Below are 20,037 nucleotides of genomic sequence, written 5' to 3'. Positions count from 1 at the left end.
GCCTGCAGGTCGGTTGGATTGCCTGCGGTGAAAATATTCAATTTGCCTGAACATTTGGGCCCAATTTAAGGGAAAACACCAGCAAACCAATTATTTTTGGTTTTCCCTCATTTTTTTCAACAAATCGTCGCTTTCGTGCTATTTTGTCGTACTTGCAAATTGATTTCAGAATGCCATTTTATGCCCCTCATAATGCCTCATCTTTTGACCTTCACAGATCCCCGAAATTCTATTTCAATTCTGAGATATTCAATAAAAACCGAAAAAACTCCGTGCATTTTTGTCACTTTTCATATGAAAAAAGTTTCATGTAAATGCGACAAAGGGCAAAGGAATTTCAGGTCGGAACGCGTTTGACACAACTACGAGCGCGACTACCGCAAACAATTCAACCAAACTTCGGGACAATGCACGGAATGGTCAATCAAACAAAACTTGTTTGTTATTGTTTACATTGCGTGGTCTTGTTTTTGTATATTCAAGGTCAAACATTAAAACGCGTTTTTTCTCGAAACGTCAAAAAGAAACGTGCGACAAGTTAGCACGGCAGTGTCGTAATGAGCTGGTTTCGCTACTTGCCACTAGGGGCGCATGGAATGTTTAAGATAATCTCTCTTCAAGGAGCTAGCGCCACTGGTGGTGGGCAGCGAAAACATAATTTCTGTTCAAATATTTTTGTTGCTTACATTTAAGGTATAGAGAATTTGCAGCAAAGCTAAAAGACACATGTCGCCACCTATGAACAAATAGCGTAAACCTATGATTTTTTGAAAAAATGTGTTTTTTCCTTCATAATCATTTTTTTATAAAACTTATGCCGGATTCGGATGAGAAAAATTATTTCCAACAATTTGGTGTATAACTTTCCAATATTTGTTTGATTTTTCTATGAGAAAACTGGAAATTTAGAAAAAGATAGTAATTTGGACTATTTGGCAAGAAAATCTGTCAAAAATCAATGAAAATTGTTGGATATACTTTAACACATCTGTTATCAACTATATAACTGTTTATTTCATTGATATATACGGGAAACTCATTTTTTCGTGTTCCAAAACATGTTTTTTAAAGAAAAAGTTCACAAATTTTTGCGCGCCCAAAAATTGATGTTCATTATTTTAAAGCAAAAATTTTTTTAAAGCAAAAACTTTCCAATATTTGTTTGATTTTTCTATGAGAAAACTGTAAATTTAGAAAAAGATAGTAATTTGGACTATTTGGTAAGAAAGTCTGTCAAAAATCAATAAAAATTGTTGAATATTCGTTAACACATCTGTTATCAACTATATAACTGGTTATTTCATGAATATATACGAGGAAGTTCATTTTTTCGTGTTCAAAAACATGTTTTTGAAAAGAAAAAGTTCACAAATTTTTGCGCGCCCAAAAATTGATGTTCATCATTTTAAAACAAAAAAAAATTTCTCGTCTTTTTCAACCAGTTTCATTAAGATTGATGCAGGGAATCATGAGAAATAATCGATTTTGTTCTTCAATCCGGCAGAAAGGCATACGATTTTAGGCAAGAGACATCATTTTAGCGCCACCTACATTTGAATCACAGTCGCACTGCAAAACCTCAATTATAACAACATTTTTTTAGTTTGTATGGATTGTTTCATGCTATAGTGCGTTCACTTCGCATTAAGAGCAAAAAACTTCAAAATTTTGAAGTTTTTGCACAGTTTTGGCCAATATTCCGGATTTCCTCCGGAACCGGTTACGGGAACCGGCCAATGGGACCAAATCTTGAGTTTTTCTAACAATTTACCGTCGAATGACACCGGAAGCGTCCAAAAAGACCTAATTGATCAGAAGTTACAGAGAAAACAAAATAAAAAATATTTTCCGACGGGGGGTGATTCATATGCAAAACTTCTGCATTGAATATCTCGAGTTAGGATAACAATAAAAATATGCGCCAGGTTGCATTTTGTTCGGGAAGCCGATCCCTAGAGGAGCATTTTTTTTCGTGCTGCCAAAAAATAAAAAAAATATTTTGTTACGCTGTGTTATCTTCAAATAAACTATATGCAAAATTGTAAACATTCAAATTTACAACATATATCATCTTCTCTTCACAACTTTTCACTTCCACCTACCCTTACATCACCTATTACCAGCGAAAGTTCCATTTCCGGGTCCCGTACCACGAACTCAGACACACACTCACTCGCTAGTAACGATTATTACAAAAGTTTTACGTGCCGCCGCGGATCCGCATGTTGCATCCCAACTTTTCCACCTGTATCTACCCCTCCCACGTTTCCCGTTATTCCTTTCTTTCCGGCATCAAATTTGCAATTTATCGCCGTGGAAAACACTATTGTGTAACTCGCCCAAGTTCTCCTCACAGCGAGTGATGCCACCTATCGGCGAGTAGCCGCCGGAGAACTCCCTCGAAACTCAAATCTTCTCGTCATTGACCCGCAATAGTTGGAAATTCTCCCCCCTTTTTACTACTAACTTCTAAACTGCCGGTTAAATTGACACAAAACTTCACAACCCGACCCCCTAGCGGCTAATTCGAGCACGCTCCTCAAAAACTGACTAAACGTGGTCGAGTGAGTCGTCACGTTCTTGTGGGCGGTGGAAAAACTTTCCCCCCACAGTCCATGAAGCTGCAGGCGAGTTCCATTTCCGATGCTGAATGAGATTATTTCCGCTTCTGTGCACACTCCGTGTGGCTGTGTCATTGTGCAGGACCGACTCGAGGGCAGGGGGAAGATTTTCAGAGTTAACCTAACTTTTTTTTTGCGCTCATCATCTGTGTTTTATGATGATGGGTCACATCAGCCGAGGGATGGTTTGTGGGAAAGTTTATTTTTCTCTTTTCCGTTCCGAGATGATTTCAAGGGCGGGTACACCGGGATCAACTCAACACGTGACTTTCGTGCTTATTTGGGGCTGCACTTTGTGCGCGATGTCTGGATCTCCGGTGGGACTTTGTTGAACGTGCTCGCAGGGAATCCGACGTAAGATGGCCGCCAGGGGTGCTGCAGTCACGGTGGAGAAAGAAAATACTTTTGGTTACCAGTTCAATGACAATACATTGGATCTACTTTAAAATTACAGATTGTTTCCAAACAATAAAGCTGTCAAAAAGCTTTCGCTATTTGCCACCAGTGGCGCTAGTGCTACTTGAAGAAAATATCTCAAGTGACTGGTGCGCTCCTTGTGCCAAGTAGCGAAAACAGTTCGTTGTAATTTGAGAGAGGGCAAAACTGCTTGAAATTTAAGAATTTTTATTCACAATTCGCGATTAAAAGCTCAATAATTCCGACAGATGGCGCAAAGCATCGAAGAATGACGATTCAAATTTCGCTGTTCGGTTACATAGGAATGCAAACTTAAAATTTAATGTACAGCTCTTAGAACAACTTTTGAGAAAAATTCAAGTAGTACGAGTGTAATCTTTTTGCCCTCTATAAATTAATACAATAAAAAAGATTTTGAAAAAAAATAATAAGCATAAGCATAAGCATAGGTGCCCACCCGCAGTTGCTACTCCGTTATTGACCAGGACCTCCAGAAGTTACATCCACGAGCCGTGGAAGATGAGTGGGTGCTATCTTTCCTCGCTTCGCAACTTCTCAAAGGCCCCTATCATGCTGATCAATACGAGCGCCGGCCAACGACCAGTTGGTAGGGTCACGGGGAAGTGGATGGGAATGTTAGTCCGATACTTGAGTGATAGAGACCGCTCCAATCGACTGCTTCTCACGACAAAGTATCACATGAGTTGTTGAGGGGGTGTTAGTAGATGGGTATGAGGTCAGGATTCACGAGTGGCAGTGATGTGACCATGAGCATTTTGTTTATCGGTTGAAAATTTTAAATCTTAGGCAGCCGACTGCGGAAAGATAGATAATTGATTATTTAAAAGGTGTTTTGATCAAACGCGTGCCAACCGAGCAGTAGTGCTATGGGCTGGACTTATCAGTATATTTTTACTGTTTTTACAATTTAGATAACGCGAGCAAATTTCAAAAATAGTAAATAAATGACGCTTTACTCTTCATAAAATCGATAGTTTGATGAGTTAATACTAAAACTGAAAGTTGGAATAATTTTTTACGATCATTTACGACGAAAATTATCGCGAAAAAACCGGACTGTGCGTCCCCAGAAGCACTGCACTTATGAAGGCATTATTCAATTATTATGACCAATCACCCCATGCACACAAACAGCGACACAAAAGAGACGAAAGTTATCGAGAAAAAAACAGGACTACGCGTCCCCAGAAGCACTGCACTTATGAAGGCATTATTCAATTATTATGACCAATCACTCCATGCACACAAACAGCGACACAAAAGAGACGAAAATTATCGAGAAAAAACAGGACTACGCGTCCCCAGAAGCACTGCACTTCAAAAGATTTTGAAAAAAAAATAATATTGAAAAAAAAATATTGTGTAAAATGATAGAGCATCAAAAGTTAACACAGGATCACCTCGAATTTTCGCTCAAAAGTTGTTTTGAACGCTGGAATTTAACAAAACAGAATTCGCATACATAACCTTAAAGGGCGAAAATTTCAATCGACATACTTCGCTCTGTTCTGCTACTCAACACTAGGTGTCGCATGCCGTTTAGCTTATGAATGCCAATAGAGAATTTGCAGTAAAGCTAAAAGACACATGTCGCCACCTATGAACAAATAGCGTAAACCTATGATTTTTTTTAAATGTGGTTTTTCCTTCATAATCATTATTTAAAAAAAAACTTATGCCGGATTATTTCCATTTGATGATTTTTTCGGATTGAAGAACAAAATCGATTATTTCTCATGATTCCCTGCATTAATCTTAATGAAACTGGTTGCAAAAGACGAGAAACATTTTTTGATTTAAAAAAATGAACATAAATTTTTGGGCGCTCAAAAATTTGTGAACTTTTTATTTAAAAACATGTTTTGTAACACGAAAAAATTAGTTTCCCCGTATATATCATGAAATAAACAGTTATATAGTTGATAACACATGTGTTAACGTATATTCAACATTTTTTATTGATTCAATTTACAGTTTTCTCTTAGAAAAATCAAACAAATATTGGAATGTTGTTGAAAATAATTTTTCTCATCTGAATCCTGCATTAGTTTTATAAAAATATTGATTATGAAGGAAAAAGCACATTTTTTCCAAAAAGTCATAGGTTTACGCTATTTGTTCATAGGTCTTTAAGCTTTGCTGCAAATCCTCATTGTTAAATTACATTACATTGGATTCACTTTAAAATAACAAAATGTTTTCGATGCGAATCATCCAAGCTGTCATAAAGCTTTCGCTTTATGCCACAAGTGGCGCTAGTGCTATTTAAAGAAAGAATCTTATGTGACGTGAACGCCCTTGGTGACAAGTAGCGAAAAAAAAACAAATCTCGCACGATTCCCACAGGCTTAAGTCATTGTACCAAAAAAAATCACCCCCACTCCATTCGCTTGCGTCAAAAACTGAAACCCAACTAATTGTTTTTCGAAATTCTCTTCTCTTTTTCTTCTCTTTTCCACATCTCAACTTTTGAACCTCGCAAACCCCACACCAAAATCTTCGTGCACGCTAAATTGAACATACCGACTACCGAACAAAAAAAATGCCTCAATACTACTACACCACCTTCTACTACTACCACCATCAAATACTCTCGAAAAAAAACAAATCTGCAAACAATTGGCAAAATGCAGTGACCGCCGAGCTTGTAGACGCTTCGGCCGGGGTCGTCGCTAGTGCGTACACGGATTCGCGGTCTCGTATCTCGATAGTGCAGTATTTGGAACCCCTGTCCAGACCTACCAAGGCACCAAGTATGTTGAACGCAGTACTCACTTTACCTCATTTTTCTAAATTTTTAAAGCTGTCCCAAAAAATCATCCCCACCTTCTGTCGTAACTAAACTGTACCTTACTCTATGTCTACCTATTCTCATCATGCACGCTGATTTAGAACAACTCATCTCACCTTCAACTAAAACTACCCAGAATTCGTCTAAAGCCACCGTACTCACAAATTTGTCTTTGAGGCATCTGGCAGATATTGGGTAAATTTAACTCATGGTCCATTGAATTCTGAGTAAATTTTACCCAAATCTGACACTTGGCCCGAGGCTTTTTCTGAAACATTTCGGTGTATTGACGAACTCTGGGTGATTTTAGATGTTCGTGTATGATTTCGTCAAAATTTAAACTACCCGACTTGGGTCAATTATGAATTATTTAAATCAAAATGTTAGATTTCGAGTACATTTTACGAAAAAAATTAAGTAAATTTTAATTCAACGTTCATCAAATTATGAAAAGGTTAAATTTTGACGGAATTGTTGTTTTAAATTATCGTGTACTCTCACCAATACACTCACACTCTCATCACAGTACTTTGAACTTGTATTAGTGCCATCCTCAAAAATAAAAATACCATCAAAATATCAAAATAATTAAAATTGTCGTACCTTACTAATCGTGTAACGAAGTTGCGTAACTTTGAAAGTATATACTACTTGGTCGCCACTGTAGAACAACAGCACTTTGTTTTCAATTGGGTTTTCCGGTGACAGCTGGGTCCTCTCACAGCGAGATTTCAGTGTTGCCAAAAACTCCCTACACTACCACCTCCACCAGTTGAATTAGTTTCGATGTTTGACGTAAGCGCCGCTAAAGTCACTTTTAGACACTTAGAAAAAAAATAATTCACATGAACACACATTTGCTGAAAATTGTTGTTTAAAAACATTTTTTTTGTTTACATTAGAGCCATTATTGAAAAACTAAAATAAAATTCTAGATAGTTGCTTTTAGTAGATTTGCTTTTAGAAAAAAAAAATATATCGGAAACGCTTCCAAATTGACAACTAAAATCACCTAAATTTACAAAAAAAAATCCGAAATTACAATCACACTCACAAATCACAACTCTAAAGTAGCACCGTTATTGCATGATATTCGTTTTGTTGAAAGAGAAACATATTAACAAAAATTGCCAGCGCTCTAAATCGGAACCGCCCCTGTGTACGATTTTCATCCATCATCTCGCGCTCGTCCAATTATAACTTTCCAGGCCAGAGGGTTGCTCCTGAAAAACCAAACCCGAAACTTGCGCCCATTAAAACGGAAATGGCCACCACCATCATTTGAATTGAACGAATGCGTAACAGATGCCAGCGGGGTTTGAATAACAAGGAGAATGGGAAGCAATATTATTCTAAACTATGTGTTTAGGGTTGTCTTAAACGGTGTGGAGACAGGGGCCTGTGATAATTCAATGTACTAAAGACGGTTTGCAGTTTCAACCTCGACTGACTTTATTTCAAATTTCTTACAGTGTTAGGAACGCGACCGGTCATAGCCCTCTGGTTGTTTGACCGGTCTATTAGCCTAAGCATAGAGATAAGACTAATGCACTCTCTCTTATTTGGAGGTGCAACGAACCTTCTTCAGATAAGGTCTCGGAACAAACTTTACATTATGCATTCCACAGGTTTATGACCTTGTGGAATGTTCCGATCAAACAATTAGATGAAGGTTCCAGAACCTGTATGGTTCAAGAACCTCTGAGTGGTCTTATCGCCACAACGGTAATGGATTTTGCCTAATTTTATCTGATTTCGAAACTTGTAATGAAGACATAAATTTAACTTTTTACAGCCAATCATGATCTATCCTAAATTGTACGTCACCGAACAATATGTTAGTTCAAATTTCATTTCGTTTTGAAAGCCCTTCCCCCCAACTTCTCAAAGGCCCCTATCATGCTGATCAATACCGGCGCCGGCCACGACCAGTGGTAGGGTCCCGGGGAAGTGGATGGGAATGTTAGTCCGTTACTTGAGTGATAGAGACCGCCCAATCGACTGCATCTCCGACAAAGTATCACATGAGTTTTTAGGGGGTTAGTACATGGGCATGCGGTCAGGATTCACGAGTGGCAGTGATGTGACCATGAGCATTTTGTTTATCGGTTGAAAATTTTAAATCTTAGGCAGCCGCCTGCGGAAAGATAAATAATTGATTATTTAAAAAGTGTTTTAATCGAACGCGTGCCAACCGAGCAGTAGTGCTATGGGCTGGACTAATCATTGTAATACTAAAACTGCCAGTTGGAATAAATTATTACGATCAAAGAATTTAAACAAAAAGAAACAGGACACCACGTAATCGATTGTAATGAAATTAAAACAATAACTTAAACGAACTAAACCTGCGGCGTGCCTTGCAATCAACGACGATAAAAGCAGGACTTATTCAATTTTTTTGAATAAGTTTTCAATTCAATTCAATTCAATTCGGTTTTATTGGTGAATTATCAATATACAATAAGTTCTTTTGGAATACATAACAGAGTTTTGGAGTTCCTTTCAGCTGTGTGTTACATCATAATCCATTTTGGAACAATTGTTGCTTGTAGTTAAGGGGTTATCGAAAGTAAGAAAAAGATAAGAAAAAACTTACTAAAAAAGCAGGACTTATGAAAAATAAAATATCAAATAAAAGGCTCCGAAAAACACGTTGCAGAGTAACCACGAGGTCCCGCTACTCACAATCGAATCAACAAATTAAAAAACGCGCGCTAATGGTCTGTCCTAAATGGCAGCGTGTCTTTCCATAAACGATCCTATAGAAATGAGTTTTTCACCGTGAAAATTTAACACATTATTTGAAAAATAATTGCACAATTTACCCGACGCCGTACCTTCTGATCAACGGTGATATAGGAAGAGCTTTTAAAATCACAAAACAATTAATGTAATCTTAATTAAAGCACAAAAAACACCACTCACTGAAAAAAATGACGCTCGAAACACGAATAATCAAGGCGTGCGTGCTGTTTAACCACCCAAAATTGACTCCTTGATAAACATAATTTAAAGTATTTAATAAATACTCGTTTGTTTAACATTAATTTGTTTTAGAGATTTTTTTCCAACGTGCTATTTAAAGTTACTTTCAGTTAAATTCCCATATTACGTTTTTTCTTCAGATTAATAAATTTTAAAGAATGTGTGTGAGTTGTCTGCAACATTTAAAAAAAAAATTAAAAATATAACAGGAACAGAAAACATTTTCCATCCGACTTAGTTTGATGAAAATTACAATTTTATTGTTTTTTTAGCACGCTAGCCATTTTTGCGATTAAATACAACTTCTTGCATGATTTTCCATGGCGTCTGAATCTCAACACTGACACAATACACACTGACTAGTTAAAACATGTTTTAAGTTTTGAACCGTGTGATTTGAATATGTTGTTTTTTGAAAGTGTGATTTGAGAACTACCCGAGCAGACGGAAATAACTTAGGAATAACATTTTTTGATATTTGAAAATACTAGGCCAATAACATTTTATGTTATTTTTAACAAGATTTCGTCGTTATGATTTTTTTGTTACTGGATTGTTATTGTAATAACAGATAAATAACATTTTTAGTTATTCTTCGAACAAATCTTTGTTATTATTTTTTGTTATTTTAACAACTAATTCTAAAGTTGTTGTGGCTTTCAACCAGTATCAGACCAATAACAAATTTTGTTATGATAACATTGACTGTTATTAAACTCTTATGCAAAAAATGATTTTTCAAGAAGATTCCATAAATCTTTCTGTTATTTTAACAGTATTTGTTATTGAAATGACTTGAATTTTGTTATAACCGTCTGCCCGGGTGCGCTCAGGTTAATTTTTGAACGTATAAAAACATTTCAGCAATTATCAGTTCGTTTTTCCATGGAATTTGCTGTTCTCTAAAAATACATATTTTCAAAGGCTGAAGATCAACCATTACGTAAAATCCAAAAGCAAATCCTATACCTTTCTTTAGTAAGAACGGCAAAAATATAATTATACTGTCCATTTTAAAATGTTTCAACAATCAGTGCTCAAGAAACAAAATCCAAAAAATCAAAAAATGTTTTAATTTCACGAAGTATTTTTAAATTGAAGAATAAAATGCTTATGAATTTCAATAGCTTGAAGTCGATGCACTTTATCAAAATTTTCCAAAAGATTTTTGATTTAATTTTTCAACCATATTTTGAACAAAGAATTATTTTGACAAAAAAAACACTTTCGCCAAAAAAATGTCCCAAAACAGGACATTTTGGGTACTTCAGTTCCTACCAAACTCCCTGTCAACTTAAAATTCATTTCTGAACTCGACAGATTGCTTGCTCTCGTCCTGCCTTTTGTCTGCTACACAAATAACCTTTTATTTTATTTTTTAACTGTATTTCCTCAAAACTGCCTTAAAAACACCCCCGCTTTGGATAATCGAATCAGGAAAAAAACATTCTTCGTTGTTGAGCTTAACAACACTACCCAAAACTAGTCTTAAGTGATGATTGTGATTTTTAAATCCAAGATGGCTGCCAAAATGGCGGTGATGAAATAATGAAAAAATGACTTTGTTTTGCCAACAGGCTCGATCATCTACTCGAGTTTTACTAAAATGGGGTCACAGAAGTCGCGTTTGGTTAAAAGGTTAAACAAATGTTTTTCATGAATCGATTGTCCGAAGTCCCGTAAAAACCTTCGGGTAGTCGAGTCTCGACAGTACTACAAAACAAAACAAAAACATATTTTGGAAACTAATGATTGTTAAAAACTACTGCCCCTGTTCGCATAAATGTCCCATATGCATTTTTTGCATGTTGACAAAAATATTTGTCATGCATTTCAAATATACAATCATTTCACTGAAAATTCATTCAACATTCATTGACATGGGGAAACCATGGCCTTTAGTTTAATTATACAAAAATATAACAATACAAAGTCGAAAACGTTGAAAACATCAAAAATATGGGCTACAATCATTTGGAAATGTCATGTTTGAAATAAGCCTGTTTAAGAATTCTTTGAACTTATTATTTCATCTAGTTGCATGGTAAAACAGTCAAAACATATTTTTTGCAATTTAAAAATAATCGTTCAAAAAATAAAAGTAGCTCCAATTGGCTCAAATTTACTTTTTTTTCAATTGGACAGTAAACGTTAAAAAAACTAGGCTTCATCCATAAAGTGTGTAAGCCAACATTTTAGAGTGTGACATCCCGAGCAGACGGAAATAACTTGAGAATAACATTTTTTGATATTTGAAAATACTTGGCCAATAACATTTTATGTTATTTATAACAAGATTTTTTATTCGCCGTTATGATTTTTTTGCTATTGGATTGTTATTGTAATAACAGACTTATAACATTTAAAGTTATTCTTCGAACAAATCTTTGTTATTATTTTTTTATTTTAACAACTAATCCGATCATCCCATTCCATAACATTTGGAGATATTCTTCCATAACAGAAAATGTTATTCCCAAGTTGTCTGGGCTTGCAACAAATATCAGAACAATAACAAATTTTGTTATGATAACATAAACTGTTATTAAACTCTTATGCAAAAATAGATTTTGCAAGAAAATTCCATAACAATTTTTGTTATTTTAACAGTATTTGTTATTGAAATGGCATGAATGTTGTTATTACCGTCTGGCCGGGATACTTTAAGGATGTCACCCTAGTTGCTCTAAACTTGTATTATCCTTTCCATTTATTGGTAAGGACAGTAACTTTTGAGCTGACGTGAAATTCCACTGCAAAAAGTAAACGAGCATGCGTCTCCATCAAAACATATGCAGCTCTTTATTTGCAATGGAGACGCGTGGTAAGGGAAATTCATCCATTTTAATCAGTCTGAGCCGTTCGACAAATTTCATCACTTTTGCAGTTTTCCGCTATTAAATCAACATTTTCAGATGCATCAACAATGGAGAGTTGCTTGCAAACTTTTATTTGAGCTATCTGTTACTTTGGAACAGTCAAAAACACTTTATGAAAGCTGTAATTCATGATCAAAGTGCTGATAAGCCGATAATAGAAGTAGGCTGAAAAAGGGTTTGCTTCCCCTACGATGAGCAAAACTTATAATAGCACGAAAACAGTGAAATCAAGAAGAGTGGTTACAAATGAATTTAATTTACTTTTGGCCTGGTTGAATGCTAGGATGATTCACTTTTAGGCTAATTAAAATATAACTTTTAAGAAATGGTACAGATGGAAAAATTAGGCGGAATTTAGAAATCTAGAAAAGCTGTAATTGAAGCTTTGACCATAACAATCCAAGTCAAAATTGCCCAAAAACAAACCTTCAAAAATCTAATTTTGAAATTTAGCTTCAAGTTTTAGCAATAGTAATAGTAATGTTCGTAGCACTTTTAGAGATCTGAAAAAATAATTTTAGGTTATGAAAAAAAAATTGGAAAAAAATATTATGCCCAGTAATAAAATGGTAAAACTACATATGTGGATATTGACAGATTTTGTGTCACAAAAAAAATCTGTAAATATTTGTAAAATCTGTACTTGTGTGATTTTACTTTTTTAACATAAATTGAGGTAAAATTAAATCTATTTTTTTATTCAGCCCACAGCAAAAATTCAATGGTAAAATCGCATGCAAAAGCATGCACATCACCTTTGTGAGCAAATGCATGTAATATTGTATGAGAAAACGTGTACACAAAAAGCATGTACCAAAGAAAAAAAAAAGCGGTCTGTTCACCCCAAAAATAAAATCGAACCGGCTAGAGTCATATTAGGATTACCAAATCCGCGCCCCAACCCTCTCGGCTATCTCGCCGCTTTGTTTTTAGTTGGATCTTCACCGTTGTAGCTGTAGGTTCCCCATACATCGTATGCAGTGAACACAGTATACGACGTACAGAAAACCTACTCTTACATTGGCATTGATCTGACTATTTTCACAGCGGCGAGATAGCCGAGTGGGCTGGGGCGCGGACTTGGTAATCTAAATATGACTCTCGCCGAATTGATGTTGTTTTTGGGGTGAGCAGACCTGATTTTTTTTTTCTTCGGTACATGCTTTTTGTGTACACGTTTTCTCATACAATATTACATGCTTTTGTTCACAAAGGTGATGTGCATGCTTTTGCATGCGATTTTACCCAGTTTTTTTGCTGTGCATCAATGTTTTCAATCTCGCAAAATTCATTATTTTCTATTATGCACACTTGATTTTTTAAACGATTTCGGTAAAGTTTACCGAATTTTCAACTGCTAAACAGTTCGGTAAACTGCAAATTACCGAATTCTGTAAAAACTTATCGAAATTCGATAATGAAGATTATTATTGTTCATCGTACAACCGAAATTAAGCATAAGCATAAGCATAAGCATAGGTGCCCACCCGCAGTTGCTACTCCGTTATTGACCAGGACCTCCAGAAGTTACATCCACGAGCCGTGGAAGATAAGTGGGTGCTATCTTTCCTCGCTTCGCAACTTCTCAAAGGCCCCTATCATGCTGATCAATACCGGCGCCGGCCACGACCAGTGGTAGAGTCACGGGGAAGTGGATGGGAATGTTAGTCCGATACTTGAGTGATAGAGACCGCCCAATCGACTGCTTCTCCGACAAAGTATCACATGAGTTTTGAGGGGGTTAGTAGATGGGTATGAGGTCAGGATTCACGAGTGGCAGTGATGTGACCATGAGCATTTTGTTTATCGGTTGAAATTTTAAATCTTAGGCAGCCGGCTGCGGAAAGATAAATAATTGATTATTTAAAAAGTTTGTTTTAATCGAACGCGTGCCAACCGAGCGGTAGTGCTATGGGCTGGACTTATCAGTATATTTTTACTGTTGGTACAATTAAGATAACGCGAGCAAATGTCAAAAATAGTAGATGAGTTAATACTAAAGCTGCCAGTTGGAATAAATTATTACGATCAACGAATATAAACGAAAAGAAAACAGGACACCACGTAACCGATTGTAATGAAATTAAAACAATAACTTAAACGAACTTAACCGGCGGCGTGCCTTCCTATCAACGATGATAAAAGAAGGACTTATAAATTTAAAATATAAAAGACTCCAAAAAATACGTTGCATAGTAACCGCGAAGTCCCGCTACTCACAATCGAATCCGAAAGATAGCTATCTAGAATTTTAAATATAGTATTAATTCGACCGCGATCCTCCAGAAATTCTTCGTCGGCGTGCCTTCCGATCAACGGTGATGTAATAAGGGCTTTATTCATTAAAATGATTTTATATCATAAGCCTTAAAACATATTCGTCGGCGTGCCTTCCGATCATCGATGATATAGAAAGGACTTAATCCAGCAATACGACTGCTTGTCTCGAAAAAAAAAAATCGGATCGTTTCTATCGAAAACTATGTAAAGAGAACAAAAATAAACTCATTGGCCAACGAACGCGCGAACTAAAAATAAAGAAAAAAGAAGAAGAAGAAGAAGACCAATCACCCCATGCACACAAACAACGACACAAAAGAGATGAAAACAACACGAATCAGAAGAAATCCAATCACCCCATGTACACAAATAGCGACACAAAAGAGATGGAAAATAACACGAAAAAACAGGACTGCGCGTCCACACAGGCACCGCACTACTGATGCCATTATTTAATTATTATGCCCAATCACCCCATGCACACAAAGAGCGACACAAAAGAGACGAAAATTATCTCGAAGAAACAGGACTGCGCGTCCCAAGAAGCACTGCACTTCTGAAGGCATTATTCAATTATAATGACCAATCACCCCATGCACTCGAACAGCGACATAAAAGAGACGGAAAATAACCCGAAAAAAAAAAAACAGGACTGCGCGTCCACACAGGCACCGCACTACTCACACTCGAACAGCGACATAAAAGAGACGGAAAATAACACGAAAAAACAGGACTGAGCGTCCACACAGGCACCGCACTACTGATGCCATTATATAATTATAATGACCAATCACCCCATGCACTCGAACAGCGACATAAAAGAGACGGAAAATAACACGAAAAAACAGGACTGCGCGTCCACACAGGCACCGCACTACTGATGCCATTATTTAATTATAATGACCAATCACCCCATGCACTCGAACAGCGACATAAAAGAGACGGAAAATAACACGAAAAAACAGGACTGCGCGTCCACACAGGCACCGCACTACTGATGCCATTATTTAATTATAATGACCAATCACCCCATGCACTCGAACAGCGACATAAAAGAGACGGAAAATAACACGAAAAAACAGGACTGAGCGTCCACACAGGCACCGCACTACTGATGCCATTATATAATTATAATGACCAATCACCCCATGCACTCGAACAGCGACATAAAAGAGACGGAAAATAACACGAAAAAACAGGACTGCGCGTCCACACAGGCACCGCACTACTGATGCCATTATTTAATTATAATGACCAATCACCCCATGCACTCGAACAGCGACATAAAAGAGACGGAAAATAACACGAAAAAACAGGACTGCGCGTCCACACAGGCACCGCACTACTGATGCCATTATTTAATTATAATGACCAATCACCCCATGCACTCGAACAGCGACATAAAAGAGACGGAAAATAACACGAAAAAACAGGACTGAGCGTCCACACAGGCACCGCACTACTGATGCCATTATATAATTATAATGACCAATCACCCCATGCACTCGAACAGCGACATAAAAGAGACGGAAAATAACACGAAAAAACAGGACTGCGCGTCCACACAGGCACCGCACTACTGATGCCATTATTTAATTATAATGACCAATCACCCCATGCACTCGAACAGCGACATAAAAGAGACGGAAAATAACACGAAAAAACAGGACTGCGCGTCCACACAGGCACCGCACTACTGATGCCATTATTTAATTATAATGACCAATCACCCCATGCACTCGAACAGCGACATAAAAGAGACGGAAAATAACACGAAAAAACAGGACTGCGCGTCCACACAGGCACCGCACTACTGATGCCATTATTTAATTATAATGACCAATCACCCCATGCACTCGAACAGCGACATAAAAGAGACGGAAAATAACACGAAAAAACAGGACTGAGCGTCCACACAGGCACCGCACTACTGATGCCATTATATAATTATAATGACCAATCACCCCATGCACTCGAACAGCGACATAAAAGAGACGGAAAATAACACGAAAAAACAGGACTGCGCGTCCACACAGGCACCGCACTACTGATGCCATTATTTAATTATAATGACCAATCACCCCATGCACTCGAACAGCGACATAAAAGAGACGGAAAATAACACGAAAAAACAGGACTGCGCGTCCACACAGGCACCGCACTACTGATGCCATTATTTAATTATAATGACCAATCACCCCATGCACTCGAACAGCGACATAAAAGAGACGGAAAATAACACGAAAAAACAGGACTGCGCGTCCACACAGGCACCGCACTACTGATGCCATTATTTAATTATAATGACCAATCACCCCATGCACTCGAACAGCGACATAAAAGAGACGGAAAATAACACGAAAAAACAGGACTGCGCGTCCACACAGGCACCGCACTACTGATGCCATTATTTAATTATAATGACCAATCACCCCATGCACTCGAACAGCGACATAAAAGAGACGGAAAATAACACGAAAAAACAGGACTGCGCGTCCACACAGGCACCGCACTACTGATGCCATTATTTAATTATAATGACCAATCACCCCATGCACTCGAACAGCGACATAAAAGAGACGGAAAATAACACGAAAAAACAGGACTGCGCGTCCACACAGGCACCGCACTACTGATGCCATTATTTAATTATAATGACCAATCACCCCATGCACTCGAACAGCGACATAAAAGAGACGGAAAATAACACGAAAAAACAGGACTGCGCGTCCACACAGGCACCGCACTACTGATGCCATTATTTAATTATAATGACCAATCACCCCATGCACTCGAACAGCGACATAAAAGAGACGGAAAATAACACGAAAAAACAGGACTGCGCGTCCACACAGGCACCGCACTACTGATGCCATTATTTAATTATAATGACCAATCACCCCATGCACTCGAACAGCGACATAAAAGAGACGGAAAATAACACGAAAAAACAGGACTGCGCGTCCACACAGGCACCGCACTACTGATGCCATTATTTAATTATAATGACCAATCACCCCATGCACTCGAACAGCGACATAAAAGAGACGGAAAATAACACGAAAAAACAGGACTGCGCGTCCACACAGGCACCGCACTACTCTGATCATCGTACAACCGAAATTCGGTAAAAAAAATTTTATTTTGACAGATGGTTTTCCGATCAAAACTTTACCGATTTTGTTACTATCGAATTCGGTAAAAAAAAATCTAAGTGTTGTGGATCTTGAAGATTCTCATTTAAAAAATGTTGTCATATTTTTCACCCGTTACATCTAAAGTTCTAGGAAAAATCATGTGAAGGATGAAAAAAATCTGAATTCCTAAAAAAAAATATGCCTTTACAATTTTTAGCTAAACCCTCAGCAAATTTCCGTAATCTTGTCATACGACTCTGTAAGCTCTGTGCATAAACCACGTGGCCTTCAATTTGCAATTTTTCCAACCCGTTACTTTTCGTTATTGTTTCGAGACTTGATCCTCCAAAGGTACGGCTATGCAAATTCAAATGAATTAAGATCAAATCCCATTGACCATTATTGACACTTTTTTCGACGTTATTGTGGGTTATTGTGATATTGATTATACCGAGAGTAGAATGCTCTCGCCCTTCCTTTTTATTCTCTCAGTCCTTTTTTTCTCTAAAATATTTGAAACAAAGAATAACATAATCTAAATTGTGTTTCCATGTTCAATCTTTAATTGAATTTAACATCTGCGAACTAACATGAGCTCAACAAAAAACCTTCAAAAATTCATCAATGTACGAGATCCAATCTGCCAACGTTTGCCTAATCCAACAACATAGTACAAGCACTCGTGACATCAAATTCGTTATCGGGGAGGCCTTCAATATCGATGAACAACTTTTTTCCATTTTCCAACATTTTGACACGTTCATTTCACCCAGTAAAAACAAACCTACGTCCTACGAGCCCTCGGGATCTAACAAAAAAAAACGGCAAAAGCTTAGTCGATGTTCCTCTTTTTGTCGTTTCCATCCGCCTCTAAAACAAGTAAACTTATTTGATTAGTCCACGCGTTTTAGCCGAGTTGTTGCGCGATATCCAAATCGCCACTGTTCTGTTGGTCGTTGTACTTTTTTTTTCCTTTTTTTGCTGACCCACTCTCTGTCCTTTCATCAACATTCTGTGCAATTTCGGTGTGTCGTTGCTTTTTTCTACTCGTTGTTTAGGACTTTTCCGAGCAGTCATCGCAAATAGAGTGCAAACTTTTCAAAAGGGCACATCAGCAAAAAGTAAACTGTGCTTTTTTTGCTGATTCGCTTTATTGAAAAGTTAGCTCCTTGTTGGAATTTGTCCTGGAAATAAACACACATACTACCCAACAACAAAGGGACAACTTTCCAACAGGGTGCCAACTGGGACGTCAAAGAGCTGAAAACTATATTAAAATTAGAAAAATACAACAACAAAAAACTTAATTAACTCTCAACTTCATCGTACACTAACCGAGTTTGTACCTTTTTTCTCCCTCCTTTTTTATTCTTGTTTTTCCACAGAATGTGACCAGACGTTCGTGTCCCGGTCCGGGGGGCCGGCCAACGGAACGTTCAGCGCGCCGCTGCTCACGAACGCGGCGAACCACTCGCGCCAGTGTCTGTACATCTTCCTAGCAGGTCCCGGCCAGCGGGTCGACGTCACCTTCACGTCCTTCAACCTGAGGGGATCACCGCCGGAGTGAGTATAGAGAGAACACCAGTAGAGAGAAGAAAAAAATCCTCGTTTGAATTAAACGGATTATGATGGTCACTGAAGTGGATAACACAATTTTAATTATTCTTTTCACACGCGCTGAAGACTCCAGAGATTTTAAAGGTTTTGAAACAATTTAACATTTTAAAAATTACATCTGCAATTAGTCTTAAAAACGTAACCATACCCGAGCATGGGTAAATAACAAGGGAAATGCGTAATAATACCTTTCTCTGGTATCAATACCAAATTTTGGTATTCCTGGACCCTTTAAAATTTGTCTTAAGGATTATGCAAGAGCAAAATGTGCTATCATACCAATTAAAGGTATTGTTTTGATATTGCAAAATTGCAGAATTTGTCAATGGTCGAACACCACATATTGGTATTCTTTTGGTATTACAGTGTTTTATCAAATTCCTCTGAAACTTTGGGAAAATTTTGACCAATTTTGACAAAAATAATTAATTTTGCGCTAAAATGATGTCTCAAAGCGAATGCTTTCATTGAAAACCGGAAATTTCAAACTTGATTTCAAACATTATTGATATACCCCCTAAAGAAATGACTTGAAATTGTGGAAAATTTTCTAAGTCAGGATGGCACATTTTGGTATTATTTTGGTATTAAAGTGTTTTATCAAATTCCTCTGAAACTATGGGAAAATTTTGACCAATTTTGACAAAATAATTAATTTTGCGCTAAATGATGTCTCAAAGCGAATGCTTTCATTGAAAACCGGAAATTTCAAACTTGATTTTAAAAATTTTTGATATACCCTGAAGAAATGACTTGACATTGTGGAAAAATTTCTAAGTCAGGATGCCACATTTTGGTATTATTTTGGTATTGAAAGGTTTCATCAAATTCCTCTGAAACTATGAAACTATTTTTTTATAAATTTTGATGAGATAATTAATTTTGCGCTAAAATGACTTGAAACCCAAAAATGTTAAAGCTGATTTTAAATTTTTTTTATATACCCACTAAGATTTTTTTTTAAACGTTGAAATTTCTCTAAGTTGGGATAACCAAATACTTTGAAAAACGAGTTAATCGACAGATTATAGAATTTTGGTGAATTTCAATCCAGTTTCATTTTAATAACACTTATTTTTCAATCATGTTATTTTTCAGAATCTTCAAGAACTTCAAGCACAGGCCGTTCATCAATGACAAATGCATTCAATGTGGTGAAGAATATCACTAAGAACAACATGGAATCATCAGGTGAGTAGATTTGGCTGTTGCATATAGATCATTTCCGTTTTTTCACTAACTGCAACTGTTGCACTAAAAATGGTATGAAAATACCAAATTTAGGT

The 20,037-nt window shown here is 37.0% G+C and overlaps 2 protein-coding genes across 14 annotated transcripts in view; both read left to right on the top strand.

Moving 5' to 3' along the window:
• LOC120430222 (putative peptidyl-prolyl cis-trans isomerase dodo) overlaps nucleotides 1-20,037 on the top strand; it is a 277,938-nt gene that overhangs the window by 12,933 nt on the left and 244,968 nt on the right. The window lies entirely within an intron of this gene.
• LOC120425161 (tolloid-like protein 2) overlaps nucleotides 1-20,037 on the top strand; it is a 349,823-nt gene that overhangs the window by 288,573 nt on the left and 41,213 nt on the right. For 12 of the 13 annotated variants that reach the window (XR_005606479.2, XM_039589595.2, XM_039589593.2 and 9 more), the window contains 2 exons: nucleotides 5,693-5,812; nucleotides 18,520-18,697. Coding sequence is in view for 11 of the 13 variants with exons in the window: in XM_039589595.2 (XP_039445529.1) it covers nucleotides 5,693-5,812; nucleotides 18,520-18,697 (298 nt within the window). In the remaining 2 variants the exon portion in view is untranslated. The remainder of the gene's footprint in view (nucleotides 1-5,692; nucleotides 5,813-18,519; nucleotides 18,698-20,037) is intronic. The other variant, XM_039589594.2, reaches the window with a different exon arrangement.

This window comes from Culex pipiens, chromosome 1 (assembly GCF_016801865.2).
Source record: "Culex pipiens pallens isolate TS chromosome 1, TS_CPP_V2, whole genome shotgun sequence".
In the NCBI taxonomy this organism is placed as follows: domain Eukaryota; kingdom Metazoa; phylum Arthropoda; class Insecta; order Diptera; family Culicidae; genus Culex; species Culex pipiens.
The sequence above is the reverse complement of the archived record's forward strand: the minus strand, read 5'-3'. Positions and strand labels throughout refer to the sequence as shown.